The sequence below is a fragment of the Biomphalaria glabrata genome, chromosome 13 (assembly GCF_947242115.1).
Source record: "Biomphalaria glabrata chromosome 13, xgBioGlab47.1, whole genome shotgun sequence".
Classification (NCBI taxonomy): Eukaryota; Metazoa; Mollusca; class Gastropoda; family Planorbidae; genus Biomphalaria; species Biomphalaria glabrata.
The window spans coordinates 8,423,725-8,439,876 of NC_074723.1; the positions used below are offsets into that span (position 1 = coordinate 8,423,725).

General features: G+C 31.3%; 1 protein-coding gene across 6 annotated transcripts in view; it reads right to left on the reverse strand.

Moving 5' to 3' along the window:
* Positions 1–16,152, reverse strand: part of LOC106056069 (protein kinase C iota type-like) — a 28,463-nt gene that overhangs the window by 1,378 nt on the left and 10,933 nt on the right. For 2 of the 6 annotated variants that reach the window (XM_056007460.1, XM_013212642.2), the window contains exons 9-19: positions 15,675–15,718; positions 15,112–15,138; positions 12,934–12,993; positions 9,943–9,957; positions 8,874–9,041; positions 7,162–7,259; positions 6,157–6,293; positions 5,506–5,591; positions 4,413–4,500; positions 1,228–1,353; positions 761–840 (exon numbers count right to left, since the gene is read on the reverse strand). In XM_056007460.1, coding sequence (XP_055863435.1) covers positions 761–840; positions 1,228–1,353; positions 4,413–4,500; positions 5,506–5,591; positions 6,157–6,293; positions 7,162–7,259; positions 8,874–9,041; positions 9,943–9,957; positions 12,934–12,993; positions 15,112–15,138; positions 15,675–15,718 — 929 coding nt within the window. Of the gene's footprint in view, positions 1–760; positions 841–1,227; positions 1,354–3,392; positions 3,481–4,412; positions 4,501–5,505; positions 5,592–6,156; positions 6,294–7,161; positions 7,260–8,873; positions 9,042–9,942; positions 9,958–12,933; positions 12,994–15,111; positions 15,139–15,674; positions 15,719–16,152 lie in introns of all 6 variants that reach the window. The other 4 variants (XM_013212643.2, XM_013212644.2, XM_013212645.2 and 1 more) reach the window with 4 other exon arrangements.

Here is a 16,152-nt window from a genome sequence, read left to right on the forward strand (position 1 = left end):
ATTTGTTAATAATTAATTCAGTTATTTTATATATTTCAAATTAAAGGCATATAAAATATAAAGTAGCAAACTACAACATTTTTTAGCCCCCAACTAGAAGTTATAAGCACTTGAGGGCTATTAGAGATTTTCATACATGGCGTAAACAGCTATAAATAGCAATGCTTTTTGGTGTATCTGGTGTACAACGTAAAGGAAGTGCTGCTAACTTATGTTCTTTCAAATGTAGAGGAGAATCATTTGTGTGTGCACTTGTTAGCATCGCAGAGTCAAAGTTTCTGAGCTCTTCAGTAACACAAAATAAGTTCACTATGGAGGAAACATTAGACATTAACTCTAGGGCTTAAAACTTATTTGAAAACGAATGGGCAACTCATCAGTGGTAATAAAGAAGAATTGATATGAAGATGAACTAACAAGCACTGAGATTTGTTAAAAATCACAGTCAATTCTTTTTTATGTAGTTGGCAACAGTGAAGTTCAATTTAGTGTGCTTGACATTGTTGAGCTCCTCATGAAAATCTCCAATCAAAACATTATTCATTTAAAACAAAAAAAGATATAAAAACAAAATGTTATTGGGCATACAAGTAAAAAAAAATTACTCTTCTTCTTCTTCTAGCCAGCTTTTTGCTGCTGATCTCTTTTGTAGATGTGAAAAAGAAAAATCATTGTTCAAAGAAATATTCCTATAATCTTGAGTGTGGTTAAATACCTAGATTCACTCAAAGCCAGTATAATGTGATGACAAAAGAGTTACCTTGTTCAGGAAACCTTTCAGCAGGGATGCAGCTTTCACTGACAGAGACCTTGGTATCCTGATTGGTTTCTCCAGGATGACTATAAGAGGAAACAAAGCAAGTTTACTTAGTAGTAATATTTGGCAAGACTTCCATGAAATAAAAATATATACAAACAATCAAGTGATAAATAGCAAGACTTCCATGAGATACAAATGAAGTTTTCAATCTAATCTTCTTATCCTACGCTTATGAATGTTGTAAAGACAAGGAGTTGCTTGGAATTCACTCTACACCATTTCATATCAAGGATACATTTAATATATGTCCTTCAAGTTTATCAGAAAAAAAAACAACATATTAATTAAATAACAAAAGACTATTTCATTTTGAAAAAATCATTATTAACTACCATTTAAAATAAATTCCTGAATTAATATTCAACACATTAAAACCAGATCTTACATAAAGAAAAAAATAAACTTACTTTGAAACAAGTAGTCCTCTGTGTTCTGGTCCGGGTTGTCTGCATTACCAACAGCATCAAATGGTGATCTTCCTGCCAACATTTCATACATCAATACACCAAGCGCCCACCAATCGACACTGAAATCTGAAGGTCAAAAGAAAACTGGCATTGAAGTCCTGAATGTCACAAGGATGAAACTGAGAAAATGTATTTATTGCTTTAACAAAATTTTAATTATTTTTTTTAACTCAGAATCTAAAGAAGAAAAAAAATATTTTTTTTACATCTAGCTTACTAATGTATATAAGCTAACGATAGGTCACACTTCAAAACAAAAAAGCAACTCAATACAAATTGTGTCTTTTTTTTTTTTTTTTACAGTTTTGGTAGATCTATCAAATACTTAAATTCATTTCAAGGATGAAGATTGTTATATCAATTGTTAAAGTCATTTATTAGATCTATCTAATTTCTTGGTGTTACTATTTAAAAAGAAAATTTAAAATTAATAATTATAATTAATAATTTATAATAATAATAATTTATATATTAAATTTCATATTCATTAAATGTTTTAACATTTAATCACACACAAACATAAATTGCTGGAGTAAATATGAAGCTAAATGTGCCAAAGAAAAGTAGTAGATCTATAGATCAATGATTAAAAAAAAAGCAACTAATTACTTAATTTTAAATAACTAAATCTAAGCTAAGCTGAATTAGAAAGCTTGGTTAGAAACCTTTTTGATTCTACTTAGTACAATCAAATTTATACTACAATATTTTTTGGTTACAAGTTTGTTTAATTCTCAAAAATCTTTAATTAAATAAAAAAATAATAATAATTCTATATCAATGAACCATATTAATTCATGCTGTTATAAAGGTGAATAGTAATCTTACAATTTAAAAAGCAATAAAAGATTTGCTAATTCTATATAGAAAATTTAGTGTATAACATGCACTTAAACAGATTAGTTAACTTAATTATAATAATAATCATTTAATTTATATTGAATTGTTAAAGATCATAGGCTTCAAGGCACTATGACATAACAGACATAAACACTAAAATTAAAATGACAAACTAATCTAAAAAATTTGTGTAGAGATAGGTCTAAATGTTCTTCAAGCATACTGAAGCAGTACTAATAGCCTATAGAAGAATAGAAGAAGCCAAGGTACCCATTATTACAGATGGCTATCCAGGGAGGAGCAAATGAAAACCGAAAGGGCACAACACACACAAAAATATGCGAAGCCAACGCAGCATGTCTACAGAAGCAAAGCAAAACTGTCTAAATATTTCTCCCCAAATATTGTCAAAAGAGTTAACAAGCAAGTCACTCACAAACATTTTTATGCTGGCTACAAAACAAAAGAAAACTCAGATATCAAAAGAAACCAATGCCTGAACAAGAAACAAGTTTCAGCATGGATATATAAGTTCTAAAGAGACCTGAAGAAAGATTTGATAAACCAGTACAAGTTTTTCTAAGACAGTATATAGCACTGAAACAGATGCTTTCAGGAAGGTAGCACTCATCTGCTCTAATGAGGTCTGTTAGTCCAGACACAACTATTTGTAAGATATTAGAAGCAGGTGAATAAAAATATTTAAAAGCACAGCAAACTTGCAAAGAAAAAGGCAATTCTAAATACAATATGTAAAGGGCTATGAATGATAGAAGCTTCAAACAATAATTGATAAGATTAAGATAAGGAAGTTATAAAAATGGTATAGAAATATTTAAAAATACAAAGGTAACTAATTTACAAAAAGATATTTTAAAATTTTATTTAAAAAGCATCCAGTAGTTGGTGCATGAAATAGGGAGGAGGTGAAATAAGAGATAAATATTATTTTTAGAATAAAGGAGCCATTTTTTTGCAAAAGAACTCTATATTATTATCTTCAAGCTCTAAAATATATTAATTTTAATTTTTAATACAAATAATTGTGCTGAAAAATTCAATGAACTTTGTCTTGAGAAATTTCTTACAATTAATTTCAACTTTAAATGTGAATGGGAAATGCATTCATTACACAATGAACAGACACACATATAAGTATAAATTTTAAAAGAAGGTTGGGGAAATAAGAAGAGGAAAAGACACTGCAAAACATGAATTAAAATGCATTGCTGAGGTAGTTTAGTAGACAATATCGCAGCCTATACCATAGTCTTCGCCTCGCAACACTTCTGGCGCGATATAGTTTGGTGTCCCACAGAATGTATTTGTCCTGTCTCCTGGCTTTAAATTCTCCTGGAGCATCATGGGAGACAAGCGAAAAAAAAAAAAAAAAGAGAGAAAGAACATGGTACATTTAAGGAAAGTAGATTAACTGCTGCTAAACCAATCAGATGAGAATGAAGATAATCAATGTTTGGTTGACAGGATATGAGCATCATTGATGAAAATGATGAAACAATTTAAGGAAGTCAAAAGAGTGTAGAGTGTACTTTATCAGCATCGCTAGTATAGCCAAATGCATGACAAATCTGTTGTCAGTTATTTTTCAAAGTTGAAATACAATACTGATGTTAGTTCAAATGTTGATGTAGATGAAAAGGAACAAGTACAAAAAATTCACCCATAAAAATCTACATGAGTGAAATATCTACATGAATTAGTCAATACAACACATAAAGGATTGTTAAGTTTACAATGACAAATATTCCAACACCTTGTTCAGCTTGCCTAAACAACTAGATAAAAAAATGAGATGTTAAATTTGTTAAAACTTTTTTTAAAAATTTTTTATGTCAGATAAAAAAAAAAGTTGATATGATAGAATAAAAACTAAAAGGTGCATCTTATAAATTGGTGTGTCTTATCCAGTGAAGTATTAGGTAACTAACATTCATTTGAAAAAAAAAATGTTACTAGACATTTTTAAAAAAGCACCGTAAACTTTTAGGAAAGTTAACTATTTTTTTAATATCAAAAGTTGTCTTGGCAAACTTGTTGTGACTACAATATCAAGGTATAAATATCTATTAATCAAATATAATAAAATGGTGTTAAGATGAGCTCTTAGGAAATGATAGCAGAAAATGCAATAATATTTTGATAGTATGACTAATATTGAATAACACTGAAAGCCATGTTTTTCTATACATAAGAGAGAGAGACAGAAGCAGAGTCCTTCCCAAGAGAAAGCCAATCAAATATCCTGTGACCATCAAGGGCCTTACCATACTCTTCTCCTCTCAGTATTTCTGGTGCTATGTAGTTTGGTGTCCCGCAGAAGGTCCCTGTTGTGTCCCCTGGTTTTAATCCTTCCTGGACACCAGCAATGATGATGTAGTGACACCAGCAATGATGATGTAGTGATGTATGAAGTACAGAAAGATGGTAAGAACATGCAGTGAAATGTGATGTTTTATAGCTTACATAGTGAGAATTTTAGGAGTTCCTTATAGTTTTTACAAAATTAAACTATTGGACTTCATATTAAGATAATGAATATGAATGTGACATAAAACAAATTTAGAAGCAAAAGAAAAAAAGAAAACACTACAAAATGAAATGATTTATTAAAATTTAAAATTAATTTTGTTTGAATACCAAAAGGGGTTCCCTCGCAAGTGAAAACACATTTTTTGGCCATAACTGATTACTATCAATGAACAAAATAATGTGGACAAGGGTTTGTGAGATGAAACAAGATTTTAAAAATTGTTTCTGTCCTGACAAAATGCGCAAAAAAGCTGATCTGGGTCTTGAAGGTTACTGAACTAATGGTTCTAGGTTCAAATAATAGCTGCAATCAAGAATTTTTCTGAAAACGTTCTGATTGCATCCAGCTGGATGAGTACCTGACACCAGGGAAAGTAAAAATCTTTGTGCAGGACAGAAAGTAAAAGTGCTATTCTCCTACAACATTCTTCCTAGGCATATTGTGAGCTCTACATCAACAGCCTCAATGTTACTGATAACAACGTCCAGTTATGGACCAATTCAATATTAATTCATTTACATACAAAATAATCCTCGTGGCTTATTTGTTGTTTTCTTTCAGGAGAACACTTTTAATACTAGACCAACTGCTTCTGGGTATACTGTCAGAAATTGGTTAATTTTTTTTGTCCATCTCACAAATCTTATCTTATCTTAAATATTACAGACGCTACTTCATTCCATGTGTCAATCTAGTCAAGCATATCAAACAATGACTTAAACACTGCCAAGTCGTTGGTTTTCCTGGCTGATACAAGCAACTCATTCCATTCTCTAAGGCACGATTTTGTTCTAGCGTATGGAACAAATTTAGAAAACTGTACTCACTTTGCACATGCCATAGTCTGTGAGTTTAATGTGCCCTTCACTATCCAGTAGGACATTATCCAGTTTCAGATCTCTATACACAATCCCTGGACACAAAGAAACATGCAGGCCATTAACATAAAATTGACAAGTCATACACAAAAATAATATTTTTCTCTCCATTGAAGAAATTCTGAAATTTTCTAAGACTTCTAAATAAAAATTCCAGTCAGTGATACTAATTTGTATTACAGTTCAAAATTTTTTAATTTATTCTTATCTAAAATTCATAAAGGTGTTTATTCCCATTTCACAGCTTGCCAAGAGACGTGAAATTACAAAAAAAGGGCAGTGGAAAAAGAAATGAAAAATGAATTACAAAGATTGTCCCTTCATGAAAATAGTAGTCATGATACCAGGCCCACTACTTAAAAGGGTGAAGTGGGCAGAACATTGTCAAAGAAACATAATCTGCTGTTGAGTTACACAAATAAAATGCCCTTTCCCTGCTATGGTAACTGCTTGATAGCTTGATATCATGTTGATTATCACATTTAGTTAACATACTTAAATATGTTTAAATAAGTTTATTCAATATGTGGTTCAATAAGGTATTATTTAAACAAAAAAAAAAAAGCACAGTGAAATGCTAGAAATGTTAAAATATTTGACCTCTTTCATGAAGAAAATTAAGAGCCAAACAAATTTCTGCAGCATAAAATCTGGCATGCTCTTCAGGTAACCTCCTTTGTCTTTGCATGTGGAACATCAGGTCACCTCCATTGACAAACTCAATCACAAAAAAAAGTCTGATGATAAAACAAACATTAAAAGATTTATATTTTCAAGTTTTGTCTGTTTATATCAAAGAGAATGAAAAAGTAAAATTCCCCTTTCAGACCTTGCAATTTATAGGACAGATGATGTAAAGTTCATCTGTTTCTGTGGCTCCTGGTTAATGAGGGTGTCATGTGGCCATCACAACAACTGACTGCCTTTACATTTCCCCAGCTAATGTCAGGTACCCATTAGAGTTACATGGACTAAAGGCACCCTAAAAATCCCAAAATTCAAAATCCCAGTCAACATCAGGATTTGAACCCAAGACACATCAGTTAAGAAGCCAAGCACTTTACCACTCAATCCCCATGCCCTCATCAAAAAGAAAGCCTAGTTATCTATGGCCTGATTAGCTGGAAAGATGTGGTACAATGACAAGAGATAAGCCTACACACAAACTTTTGAGAGTTACTTTTTTTGAATATCGAAATCATTCAAAGATTCACTAAAAAGAAAAAAAACTCTAAAAAGATAACTCTAGGGCAGATATGGCTGGCTGGCTGCCTGATCGTGTGATTTGTGCGCTGGACTGTCGCTCGGATTTGTTGATGGTCCCGGGTTCATACCCTCCCCACTGCTATCCTCGGTCGTCCTGTGGGAGGTTTGAACTAGGAATTAAATTATCTTCAACTCTGAAGGAAAATCCGAAATATGTAGAACATATATTCTTATTTTAGGATTATTATTAACTCATCATTGCAATATGGCTTAAAAAGGTTTGTCATAATTTAAAAACTAGTCAATCCAGAAGTTTCCTGTCTTTTTTTTACAACTCAAAACATGAAACATGGATTTTATTTACTTTTACTAACAAAATGATTTGACTATATCTCTAACCTGGAAGCAGTCTGGAAGCAAGAGTGTAGCCCCACCAGAAAAGGGTAATTAGTTGCAGCCTCAAATACATGTTTTTCTGTCTGGACCCAATCAATGTCCTGTAATTAAAACAAATATAATCATCTGTTTATTGCTTGTCAATTGTTACATTAAGCAACTAAAATTTGGACATTATTTTTATTTGAGAAGAGAAATCTTGAGTTGTGAATTACACACTTTTTTAGATAATAATGTAATGTTTGTTATTAAGCCATCTTATCTTATAAATTATAGATGTTACTGAAAAGATAAGATAATTATGGCCTACACATTTAATATGTCAATCTAGTCTTGCATGTTAATCAGAGACTTCTCTGCTAAGTAGATGTTTTTTCTGGCAGTCAGGCAACCCCCTTCTAGGGAAGAAGGTGCACTTGTACAAATTTGTCTTAGCATGTGGAATAAGAAATGTGACTTTCCCCTTGTCTTTCTGAGTATTTAATTATGTTTTTGTTTTTGTACTTGTAAATTATGGTTCAATGTTTTAGGTATTATTGCTACTTTACTTTTGATTCTTGTGTCCTGAAGAGACTCTAAATTTCGGGATTTTACAAATGGTGTTACGCTAATCAAATGGGAATATTATAAATCTGCAATATTTGGCATCTGTTCTAGTTTCTTTATGAAGGGATCACAAAAAGGGGATGCACATTTTCTAATAATGACCTAATTAAAGTTAAATAGTATTTAAATAGTATTTTAATCTTATGTTTTTTTGCAATGGTTCTACTGGTTAGCTCAAGCCATTCATTTCAGAGTTCGACAATCAAACTTTCATTTCAGATATTTTAAGCACAACAAACATTCTCAGCAAGGTACACAATTATTTTATAAATTGAATTAAAAAAAAAAATCATATATTTCTAGCGTCCTAACTACACTCTTGAATTCATTGCCTTCCAAGATGAATGAAGATTGGAATGAGTTTCCAATACAAATAAAGAAAACCAAAATGTTTACTAATAAAACTTGAGAATAAATTAATTTAAAAAATGACAATCTTCAATGTCATAACAGCTTTTCTCTGTGCGATGATAATGCCAGTGCACAAAGTCTGTTTGTCATACACATTTCCTGACAGATATGATGAAAGACAAATAAATTTGATGCAAAAAAAAAAGGAAATCCCACAATAAAAGACTTCAGAACAGACAATCCTGACCTTTGCACTGAAGTTACTTTAATACTGTGATGAGAGTGGAGAATATTTTTTTAAAATCTTTACAGAATACCATGAACAAAACAGTTTCTGGAGGACAATGTTCAGTTTATACAGTAAACAAACACTTATCGAAGAAAGTAACTTGTAATTACTAACCAGCTAATTCTTGATGACTTTCATTTTCTCATGCGTTTAGGTGAAACAATGATACATTATCAACAGACTTAAAAGTGATTGAACCACCTACCTTGTCATCATTCACCAGCTCTTTCTTGATGACTTTAATTTTCTCTTGATACATTATCAACAGACTTAAAAGTGATTGAACCGCCTACTTCGTCATCATTCACCTGCTCTTTCTTGATGACTTTAATTTTCTCTTGATACATTATCAACAGACTTAAAAGTGATTGAACCGCCTACCTCATCATCATTCACCAGCTCTTTCTTGATGACTTTAATTTTCTCTTGATACATTATCAACAGATTTAAAAGTGATTGAACCGCCTACCTCGTCATCATTCACCAGCTCTTTCTTGATAACTTTCATGGCATATATTCTCTTGGTCTTTTTATGCTCCACCTGTAGAACTTTAGCATAGCTGCCCCTGCCAATCACCCTCAGGAGTTGAAAGTGGTCCAAGGTCAGCTGACCAGAGTCTGATCCTCCAGGTGATGGCTGGAATAATGTTTAAAAAATGTGAAACATCTGTGTGACCTACATCTTTCAATGTAAACTATGACATGAAATATTCAAGTGCATTATATATTATCATATGCTTAACATCTGAAAGTAAATTGTCTTATTTAATCTAAATTGTATAATATTTTCTTGTAAATTTGTCCAAAAGTTTTTAATGACATTATTAATATTAGCTAGAGCCCATATCCAGGTGTTGGACCCTTGCAACACTTTAAAATAGAGAGCTACAAAAAAAAAGATAAGAATCGGAATCTCTGAATCGTTTTATCTCTTAAACCTTTTTTCATCAATTCATATGTCCCTTGATTTTCAACCTACAGGTGCTGTGACAGTTCGTGTAACCAGATCCCTCCATTTTTTCTGATCAGCTGGATATCAAGAAAGGACAGTCCATTCCTTTATGTTGCCTAGCCAGCTTTTCTTTGGACAACACTTTGTGCTCCCTCCACTGTACCCTGAAGGACGACTTTTGACAGCGAGCCATGTCTTACAATAGGACCAAACTAGCACAGGTTTAGTCTCTTCACAGTACTGAGTTCCTCCATTTTGCCATCCGGGTGTTGACTCGTAAAAATACAAACTCATTTGCCTACTTTTTCTGGTATCTGATACCCAGCATTTTTCTGTAGCATTAAGTCTCAAAGGGTTGATATTCTTCTTTCAACATCAAGAGTTCAGTATCCAACTTTCACAACCATATAGGAGTCAGAGTGAAATGTTTTATCACAACCATATAGGAGTACAGTGAAATGTTAACTCATATTCATATACACAAATATATTTGCCAAATTCTACATTTGCTGGTCTATATTAACATGCTTCCCAGACATTAAAAGACAACTACTCAAAATAACATCAAACTATCACACAGACTCACCTCCACTTTGGCCGACTGTGAACATCATAGGAAAGAAAAAGAGAAAAAACAAAAAAAAAAACATTATTAATGTGATTTTAAAGATATTTTGTAACAATAAATATTAGAGATTAGTCACTGAAAAATACTTTATTAAACTTTTTTTATTTCACTAAACATCATTTCTAAGTTGAAAATGTTGAAAATGTCACAGTTGTATTTAAGCACCATTGAGCATAATGTAAAGCACACATCACAAAATGAAGATATTTAGCATTAGCAGGATGAAACTATTGTTGGAGAAAGACAGTTCTGATATTTCCTACACATAATTAAAGCCATGCCAATATCTTTATTTTTTTTTTGTTTCACTTGCTGTTGTTTTTCTGTCATTTTTTTTATTTACTACAGATAAGTACATTATAATAGATCCCCTTTCAGCTAACATGCCTTAGGATGTAAAAGAAGCTCCCTTAACATAACAATTAATTACAATGATAGTCTACTGCTCTATATACCTCAATGGAAAGCTCATAATGCAGAAATAGCAATGTACACCTTTTAAAGTACGAAACAGAAAATAGATACGCAAACATAAAAACAAACATCTTAAAATGATTAAAAAAAATGTTTTTTAAATATGCCAATGGGAAGTTCTTTAGCTGTCAACTCTAGTTATATCTTGAGTACATAAAATCTTTGAAAGCAGGGGGTTATTCCAACTAATAGCAGTCTCTGGCAAAAACAATAGTAAAAGTAAAGTATCCCTTTCAGACCTTGTGATCTATAAGGCAGATGATGCTAAGGGCATCTGTATTTTGTAGCCAGTTTAAAAAATGTCATGTGGCCATCCTAATGACCAACAAACTGCCTTTACATTTTCCTAACAAATGTCAGGAAATTAAAGTTAGGTGGACTCAGGGGAACCCTAAAAAAACTCAACATTCCAATTTTCAGTCTTCACCAGGATTCGAACCCAAGAGCCCTCAGTTGGGAAGCTACGCACTTTACCACTCAGCTGTACAACCCCACTAAAACAATAATTATATCATTATTCTAAAAACAAATGTACAGGAAGAAGAAATTTAATGACAAAAATCTGTTATAAAAAAACAACAACTTTTCACCTAAGTCGAAAATGTTTTTTTAGGGGAAAATGTGTTTCTATGTTTAAATCTTTGTTTGACATGAAAATCAAACCAAAATCAATCAAGTATAAAAAATGAAAGCAAAGTGCAGAGCAGACCAAGCCTGGGATAACTCTAGCAATAGTTGTTCAAATAGCAAAAAAACATTGGCTTACAACTGTAGTTGGTAATGAACTGTTGCTAAAATACTTTCCAACACAATAATTTTATCCAGAAATTTCACTTAACTTTCTAAGAAAAAAAATAAGTTTAAAAAAAATATACATATAAAAATAAAAGAAATAGCTAACACCCATCAGCTTAAGTAGAATAGTTTTAAAAAAGGTAGAACTAAGTGATAAATTGCAGGTGCGGTGGCTGGGCAGTAAAGTACTTGGCTTTCGAACCAGGAGTCCTGGGTTCAAAAACCTTGTGACGACAGGATTTTTAATTTCAGGATCTTTTAGCGCATCTGAGTCCACCCAGCTCTAATGGGTACCTGACATTAGTTGGGAAAAGTAAAGGCAGTTGATTCTTGTGCTGACCACATGGCACCTTTGTTAACCGTGAGCCACAGAAACAGACAACCTTTACATCATCTGCCCTATAGATCTGAAAGGGGGAACTTACTTTACAGGTGGTAAATACAAATGCATGACGAGTTTACTTCCAAGGATTATGAAGAGCAATCGTAACCATATCATACAAACCCATAAATGTATAGAGAGATCATTTTTGTTATTTTCATTTAGAAAATCACATTTGAGAAACAATAACAGATTTGGGACTCTCCACCATGAAAAATCTCCAGACTTAAGAAAACTTTTTGCTTGAGTCTTGTTCATATCAACATTTATGAGGCTTTGAAAATGCTAAAAGGACTCTTAATGACCATAACCATAATACACCTCATATCATGCTAGACAGTGCCCCTAATTGTGACATTGAGGTGTCATCAAAAACATGAGGAATTCTAGAAAGATCACATGATATACTTAAATGTTTTGAGAACATATACATTGAAAAAAAAAAACACTAATGTTACTTCATCATTACACCTTATGAATACATCAGTAGTTTGTTATGTACACAATACATAGAATTCCAAGGATATAACAAAATGTGTTAAAAAAAAATTTATTGTGCTATAAGTTTGTTAAAAAGCAGATGACTGATAAAATAGTTGGCACCAATATTGTATGCTGTTAAACTTGCTTTGACTAAAGGGAATCAAATCATAGAAAGAAACTTCTAGATACAAAGAAACATTTCACAAATCTTTAAAAACGTTGGCAAAGTTTGATATAGTTAATGTGAATGTGTCTTAATTATTGATAACTATGAACTTTCCTAAAAAATGTCTCTTGCAAGGTAGAAGTACTTCAAAATAAATATTTTAAAACTCTATATTAAGAGCTTAAAAGTTTAAAGTTTTTTTGTTTAAAAAAATTTTTAAAAAGTCACTACAAAAAATATTTAGAATGTTTTTATGTAAAGATATCTACAAATATAAATACAAATACAACCAAAAAAAAATCATAAAAAGCCAACATAAAGTGCAACAGACAATAAAGATTTATCAGCAAACAAAAACGGAAACAAAAGAAACTGCTTCAGCCATCAGTGCACGCCATGATGCCATAACATTGTCAATGTGAAAATAATTAAATGAAAGAGTATATATGTCAACAAAAAAAATAAATTAAAATAAAAAAAGCAAACAAAACCAAAGGTGCACACCACACACGCAAAAGTACGCGAAGCCAATGCAGCAAGTCTACAGACGCAAAGCAAAACTGTCCAAATATTTCTAAAACAATTCTTTGGGTCGTACTTCTGTGTTAAACAAACAAAGAAAGAAAAGTGTAGTATTAGAGTTATCTACCCAGTTGGATTCAGCGTCATGAAAATGATCCTCCTCTTCCTCATCACCATCTTCAACAACCTACAGTGTGAAGAAGTGGGGGAGAAGAAAAAAAGAAAAAAAACAAAAAGCCACAGAAAAAGAAAAATTACTAGAAAAATAAAAAGACATCTTTTGGTTATCTTGGATCTATTCAAATTTGTTTATTAAAGTAAAACTATTTAAAGTATTGAGTGATTTATCAACTCTTTAATCTCATTTTTAAAAAAAGTAGAAAATATGTTTCCCTTAAATATCATAAATAAAGCAGAGAATATGTTTCCCTTTTCAGGTTGAAATCAAGATTTATATTTATTGCCTCTTTTAGATATAAAAATATTATTATAAATCTGATCTCTGATAGTACAGGCTATGCAATTAATAGATACTTAAAATTTACATGTAATTCAGATTCAATCTTTTCATTTTAACACTTGGCAGATTATGTTAATGTTAAGACTATAGCTTTGACTTTACAAAATGAAAATCTGATTTCAATGGCTATAATGAATAAAATCAGAAGAACAAAAACTTGATTATCGGTGGAGATGAGATGTCTTGTGAAAAACAATTAACTAACAAAAGTATAAAGTAAATAAATCCCAGTATTTGCTATTGTTAGAAAAAAAATTATATGAAGTATTGATGGACTGCAATGATGATGACTGGTTCAAATCAACCAGAAAAATGAGGGTAAATACTTTAAATAAACCAAGCGATGCTTTGAAAGAAATTTGAAACCAAGTTTGCAGTCACCCAACAAACTGTGATAAACCCAGAATGTGAGAAGGCAGAATCCTCATTTCAACTTTAATGCTGTACTTTCATCAATACATTTCAATGTGTACAATTCTAAATCAATGATGTGTGTGATGCTATTTTAAATATCTTAACATAAACAAGTTCAACAAAGTATGGGTATAGAAAAAAATAATGTGTGTGCTTTACAAGACTATGATGTATAAAAAATATTATCAAACTTGTTTATACAAATCTAGAAAAGAAAGATTGTATCTGAAGAATAATTAATGACAGTACATAGTATATAGTTTACAGTAGAGCCTCAATATATGTTCCACAAATATTCATCTTGTTTTAAACTTTGATTTTACATCACTCCAATAGTTTAAAATAAATCCAGTCTTAATCATCAAAAGATGCCTACATTTCTCTATTTGAAAATGTTATTTACATATTTCTTTAGTGTGGCGGATTTGGTAGCAAAACCATTCTGATGAGTATCTAAGCTGTCACAATGACATAGCACTGATAGCTGTTAAATTTATAAGACCAGATAATGCAGATGACAAAATTAGAACAAACTGACCCCTGGAGACCATGGCTTTAGCTGCATCTTCTATCAATAAGTATATAGAAGTCACAACCATTTCTCTATAGCCATGAAGATACTTCTCTCTTCCTTGAGTTTAATGCAATGTCTTATTATTAATGCACTTGAATGACATGAATTGGTGATGATTTCCAACATATATTCTTGAAGTATACATTTTATGAAGAAATTATTCAAATAGTTTAATTCTTTTCTTAAAATATATTTCTTGAGTATTTGTATATTATTTTTTCCAATGTTTTTCTATACCTTACTGCCACAAGAATGAGTGGCTGGTAAATACTGAGACTTCACCAGATATTAAAATTCTAATATTTTGTATCTGATAAATTTGTTCAATCATATTTGTTAAAAGCACCGGGATAATCTGCTAACATTCTGTAAAACTTCTAACTAGCCATGAGAAAGATATTTTATATAAACAACTGGTAAAAAAAACCTCATTATTAAGTAATGGTGCATCCTACAAAAAAAAGGAAAGAAAATTTAAGTTTCGAAGAGACGATAGGTAAAGCTGCCTTCAAATGTACAACAAAGAAACTTTGTCGAATGCCATTAAACTGCGTCTAGGTGTAAGTGTGTTAGATAGTTAGACTGCTGAACATCTTTCTTATTTCATATTACAATGTAGTGAATCTCATGCTGGTAGTAACGATGCCCACAATAATTTTAAATTTAGTTATGTGTGCTGTCTGCCATCTCACTGGACAATCAAACCCAAATTTTTTTTTAACGTCAAGAGACGAACAAAAATAACAAAATGGTGAGGACGAGAACATAACAATGTTTTGACTACATTTGAAGAATACCTCTTCCATTGCTTCCACTTTTGACTCCTGAAGCACAAGATAGGGGGGGGAGGCAGAATACAAATACAAAGTGGTTAAATTATCAGTGCCATAAGACTGATCAAAGAATTATAATTTAAAGAAAAAAAACACAAAAAAAAAACAACACAGTACCATTAGACAAATAAAAGAATTTGTAAAAACACATTTACATCAAGTAGATAGAATAATTTAAAAAAAAAACATTGTCAAAAGAAAATGTGATAAAACAACAACGACACTTTACTGTTTTAAAAAAAAAGGCCATTTTTTTAATAAATAAATCAGAAATAGTGTGAGCCAAAATATAATCTTCGAAACTGAAAATAAATTAAAAACAAACCAAAAAAAAACAAACTACAAAAAGTTATTTTTTCTGAATTGTATATTGAATATCTCTAAAACATAATAATATGATTATGATATGTCACAATTGTATAATTTATTTAAAAACAACAACATAATAATTGATATTCTATCAATGTTGGACATTCAATAACTATAGGAGGACTAATGTTAAGATGTTTCAATGTAAAAAGACCTACCTCTTGTCCATACTCAACAGGTAGAGTTTTCTGAACTCGTAGATCTGAAACAACAACCAAAGTGTGAGTTACAATGTTTCCTCTTCAACAGTGTTCACAGTTTCGAAAGCTTAAACAAGATAATATAACTGCTTCCAAGTCAATAATATTACTAATGAGACAAAATCTAGAAATATAACATTACTATACAATATAACATAATAACAAAGTACAATTAACAAACAAACATATAAAGAAACCCTGCTGGACCAAAGTAAGAACATAGGATATTTACACCACAAGTTTTTTATCAGCTACAAGAAGCTAAAAAGACAACACAAAAAAGGCTTATTGTTCATCTTGCCTGAATACCACTTGAAAAGGGGATAGAAAGATAAGGAAAAAATTTACAAGATTTACCAGAGCACAGAAAAATTCATTCTACGCAACTGTCAGACTTGTGAACACACATGCATGTCACACCCGCCCATCACTTTTA